The sequence below is a fragment of the Oryzias latipes genome, chromosome 1 (assembly GCF_053564925.1).
Source record: "Oryzias latipes strain Hd-rR chromosome 1, Olatipes_Hd-rR_3.1".
Classification (NCBI taxonomy): Eukaryota; Metazoa; Chordata; class Actinopteri; order Beloniformes; family Adrianichthyidae; genus Oryzias; species Oryzias latipes.
In genome coordinates, this window is record NC_136237.1 from 35,115,539 (window position 1) to 35,120,301 (window position 4,763).

A 4,763-nucleotide genomic window follows, 5' to 3' on the forward strand; every position below is an offset into this window, starting at 1 on the left:
GGTATGTTCAAGTTTAAAGATGTGCCAATGAAATTGGTATTTTTTTACAAAACATGGGAATTTGGCAAATTTTGATTTGGGTAAGAAAACCTTTGTTCTTTTAAAATTTATTTTAAAAAAGAATTGTCCCCTTTATTTCCTTTATTTTACTGATACTGCCTTTTTTTCCTTTGATATTTTCCACATCATTTTCAGACGTTTTTTTCTGTGCAATGATCAATTTAAAAAGTATGTTGTACATTATTATTCATTCAGACAGATTTGCAACTTTACTTTCACTTTAAACACACTTCCACCAAACTATGCCTGGATTAGCGAGAGCCAATCATATTAAAGAGTTTTGAAGTGACGTAACAGACCCATGTTTGTCTGACTGTTGTTTCTAAATCGTGTAGTCACTGTAAAGCTAGCGTCTGGTTCATTGAAGAAGATTTATTCATATATCAACAGAAAAACAACTAAAAACCTTCAACATGGTAAGATAACTCCACGGCACAGCTGCATGCTCGAATTTATGTAATTTTAGCGGATTTATTTTTAAATTATCACCGCAAACAAACATTCCTACCTAGGCTAACGTGTTAAACTGAAACTCAACATTTCGCACATTAATAACAATCTAGTTTTTAAATATATTTTAACATTACACTATAATCGAGCATAAGTCTAAATAAATACTGATAGTTTACGTAGTTGTAAATTAGTAAAAGCTAATGATGGATAAATGGTAGAATAGAATCCTGTAGCTAGCTAAGTTTGGGTGAGCTAGCATCAGCGATGCTAACAGGTTTTACCGAAAAAAAACTACAAATATCAGATTTTTTGTGGAAAAACATGAGAAAGAAGTATCATATTTATCCTCATAATTTTATAATTGTTAAATAAAATAACTACAGGGCAGTTTTTATTTTCGCCTACAGAACGTTTTTTTTTCCGGAAACCCTTTTGGGTTTAAAGTCTTTAATTGCAAAGAAAAGCTTTTAAATGTCTTTTAAAAATACAAACCAACAAAAAACAAAGGTCGTGGACGTGAAAGTGCTTGGTTAGAGTGGTGTAGGTTGGTGAACGTTGGGTCAGGGGTTCAAATCCCTGGTCAATGAATCTGTCCCATGTCTCTCACTTATTTTTGTTTTTTTAGGAAAAAAAATCCATAAGGAAATGAATAAACTATTTATTAGTAATGAATACATATGTAGTAAATTAATTAATTAATTAATTAATTAATGAAAACAAAAATATATCCAGCAGTTCACATTTTATTTTTTATAACCTAGATATTTTTACTTCTTGAGTTGAATCCAAACTATGTCAGAAATGTACTTTGCTGATGTTGGTGATCTAAACGACTTTTTGATTCATTTGATCACATAAAAGGTGTTTTAAGGAGAAAGCTATGTCAAACAGAAATAATGAAATCCGTATATGTCTAAATTCTGATGGCTTTTGCTCCGATCCATGATGCTCTTTGAAGCGGGTCTGTGTAGCAGAACGGTTCTCGTTTTCAGGTTCCCTCTGACCTCCGTTTTTTCCCCTGTTCTAGTCTATAATGTCGTATAATGGGGGGGCCGTCATGGCCATGCGAGGGAAGAACTGTGTTGCGATCGCAGCGGATCGCAGGTTCGGCATCCAGGCTCAGATGGTCACCACAGACTTCCAGAAGATCTTCCCCATGGGGGAGCGGCTGTACATCGGGCTGGCCGGTTTGGCGACGGACGTTCAGACAGTGTGAGCGTCTTCTTCCACAAACAGAACTTTTTTACTGGTTTCAACGTGATTCTGACCCGAGGTTTGTGTTTAGATCTCAGAGGCTAAAGTTCCGACTGAACCTGTACGAGCTGAAGGAGGGGCGCCAGATCAAACCTAAAACCTTCATGAGCATGGTGTCCAACCTGCTGTACGAGAGGAGGTGAGCAGCGTGTGACCTCGCTGCGTGTGGCGCCAACGCCGGGCACCCTTTTTAACACTCAACTCTCCCCAGGTTTGGACCGTACTACATCGAGCCGGTGATCGCCGGACTCGATCCCAAAAGCTTTGAGCCGTTCATCTGTTCCCTGGATCTGATCGGCTGCCCCATGGTGACCGAGGACTTCGTGGTGAGCGGCACGTGCTCGGAGCAGATGTACGGCATGTGCGAGTCTCTGTGGGAGCCCGACTTGGTTGGTATTCTGCCCTTTTTTATCTTTACTCTGCTAAAAAAAAAAAACTACTTCAGATGATTTATGAATCTGGATGAACCAGGTTCTGGACAAAAATGTCCCGTTTACCAACGTCTGCTAGGCTTAAAGAAAGGATTTCTTTTAGATCAGTCACAATATAAACAGCCGCGCCTCGCGTCACCAAATTAATTCCAGATATTTGACTGAGAAGCGTTTAATTTGTTCCACATCGGCATGAAAAATCAAAAAGTAATGAAGGAAAATGAAAACTGAACCAAGTGAGGAGCAAAAGACTCACCAGAGCAGAGGAGGACGTCAGCCAGTGAGGAAGAGGAGGATGTCAGCTAGTGAGGAGGAAGAGGACGTCAGCCAGTGAGGAGGAGGAAGACGTCAGCCAGTGAGGAAGAGGAGGACACCCCAGCTCTTTTTTCATGTCCAGATTTAACTTTCAGAGCTGGATGTTTCCACCAGGGGGCGCAGACGAGAGGGATAGACCACCTTCAATGTTAAACAGACACTCCTGGCTTTATTCATCAGAAAGAATAACATTGTAAATGTTCTATAGTGCACCGCTGGGACCACAGGTTCTAAAACACTCTAAATTATGAATTTTAACAACTTTAATTGATGTAAAATCTTAATTATTTTCAGCTGCTTTTTCCTGTGAGTCTGGTGTTTATAGTTTTTAATCTACCTCAAAGTTTTTCTCTTAAATCATTTAGATTTCATGTTCCACATTAGCATTTTCACAAGTCTTTTTTTTTTTAATCATTTATGTAACATAATCCTCTCTCTGAGCCTCTTGGACTAAACATTTACTGTATAGAATAAACATTCTCAGCATCAGTTAGTGGTTTTACAACATAAAGAAGCATCATGGCATTGAACACTTTATTTTAGCATCCAGTTTCAGCGTCTGTCCTCCTCCTGGTTATTCTAGTTTGGAAGCTCTTAGTTCACTAATCCAAAAAGCTCAGACACCTGAAGATCAGGAGCAGCCGTGTTTTTCTGGGGCTGATGGGAAATGTCGACGGTCTTCTCCCTGCAGGAACCGGAGGATCTGTTCGAGACCATCTCCCAGGCGATGCTGAACGCCGTCGACAGAGACGCCGTGTCTGGAATGGGCGTCGTCGTCCACGTCATGTAAGTTCAACCCAAACGCCTTAAGTCTTGGAGTCCAAACCTCCAAATAACTACGCCATCAGCGAGAATCAGCAGAGAAAAGCGGCGTTGCGCCGACATACAGATCAGCACAGGACCGCTGTTCTCCACCTCAGAATCGTCTGGAGTGACGTAAAGCTGCTGTTAAGAGTTAAACTCTGTTTGGTGCTGAGGTGCAACCCAGAAAAGATCAAAGTGACTCAATTTAAATCAAACATGGATTTATCAAAACAGTCAATTCATTTCCTTTTTCACTTTTTAATGTAAGAAATCCTCATACATGAAGTCTCTACAAGAAGAACTTTTTTTCTAAACGTTTTCCCGTTAGATTTTCTGTCGTCCTCAAACACGTTTATGCTGCTTTCAAAATAGTTTGAAAGAGTAATACTGATGTAATCTAAACCAGTCAAACCTGGATTATGTAATCCACACAATGATCTGTGCTGGGTCGTCTTCCTAACAGTTTATTTTCTGTTGAAACAGTTTTTTTTTTTTTTTTTGTTTTACTGACTTTTCTATTTTCTTTTTCTTTTTCATTCTGACAGAGAGAAAGACAAGATCACCACACGAACCCTGAAAGCCAGGATGGATTAGTTTCTGCACCCGCTCTTACTTTTGTAAAAAACAAAACAAACAAAAAAAATGTACTGTCTGATTTCCTACTGATGTGGTTCAATAAAAGAGATTTAAAAGCAGAACGATGTCTGGTATTCTGGAGGGTAATCTGCTGAGTCTCACCTCTGATGGGCGGGGCTTGTCATCTTCTGAAGGAGGGAAGGAGGGAGGGGTGGGTGGAGCTTCCTCAGCATCCAGTGATTAAATAATGGACGCCACATTCACATCTGCAATGATGGTCCTGAATCCTGAACTGGAAACGCGAGTGGCTTCAATCCGGAAGTTTCCTCTGCTGGAATCAACACATCAAACATACAAAAAGCCCTAAAGCTTTTATTAAAACATGAATGGATTTGATAATCACAGGATTTTAATGAAATCTGAACTGCAGACTATTTGAAGACAATGTTTCTTTAAACATCTCCAGTTTATAAACTAAGGTTTTAGTAGTTTTAGTACTTTTTCCATTTCAAAAACAATTAGTCATTTCTTCTAAAGCCTTTTCCTGCTGCTGACATGAATTATTCAGACGTTAAATGATTGCATAACTTCCGCTTCATTTCTGAGTGAAAACCTCGTCTGAATGATGACCAGTTCATGAAAAATCCTCAAAATAGACTCTCCTAAAATAATAAATAAATTATCCTAAAGTGTTCTGTAAACCCCTTGTGCTATCTTAGATGACCCAACCTTACATTGACGTGTTCTCCCTACCATGACAAAGGTGGATAAAGGTGGAAAGATTTCATGTAATCCATGGACACCAGTGAAGATCACAAATCATTGAAGAAAAAAGGTTCAGAGCACTGTCTAGTGGGTCTAGATGACCCA

The 4,763-nt window shown here is 39.2% G+C and overlaps 1 protein-coding gene across 1 annotated transcript; it reads left to right on the forward strand.

Moving 5' to 3' along the window:
* The first annotated feature begins 327 nt into the window (after positions 1 to 327).
* On the forward strand, positions 328 to 4,015 carry psmb3 (proteasome 20S subunit beta 3). The gene is made up of 6 exons (XM_004085785.5): positions 328 to 476; positions 1,541 to 1,725; positions 1,799 to 1,906; positions 1,979 to 2,156; positions 3,205 to 3,299; positions 3,863 to 4,015. The coding sequence occupies exons 1-6, from the start codon at positions 474 to 476 to the stop codon at positions 3,909 to 3,911; spliced, it is 618 nt and encodes a 205-aa protein (XP_004085833.1). The 5' UTR covers positions 328 to 473; the 3' UTR covers positions 3,912 to 4,015.
* The last annotated feature ends 748 nt before the right edge of the window (positions 4,016 to 4,763 follow it).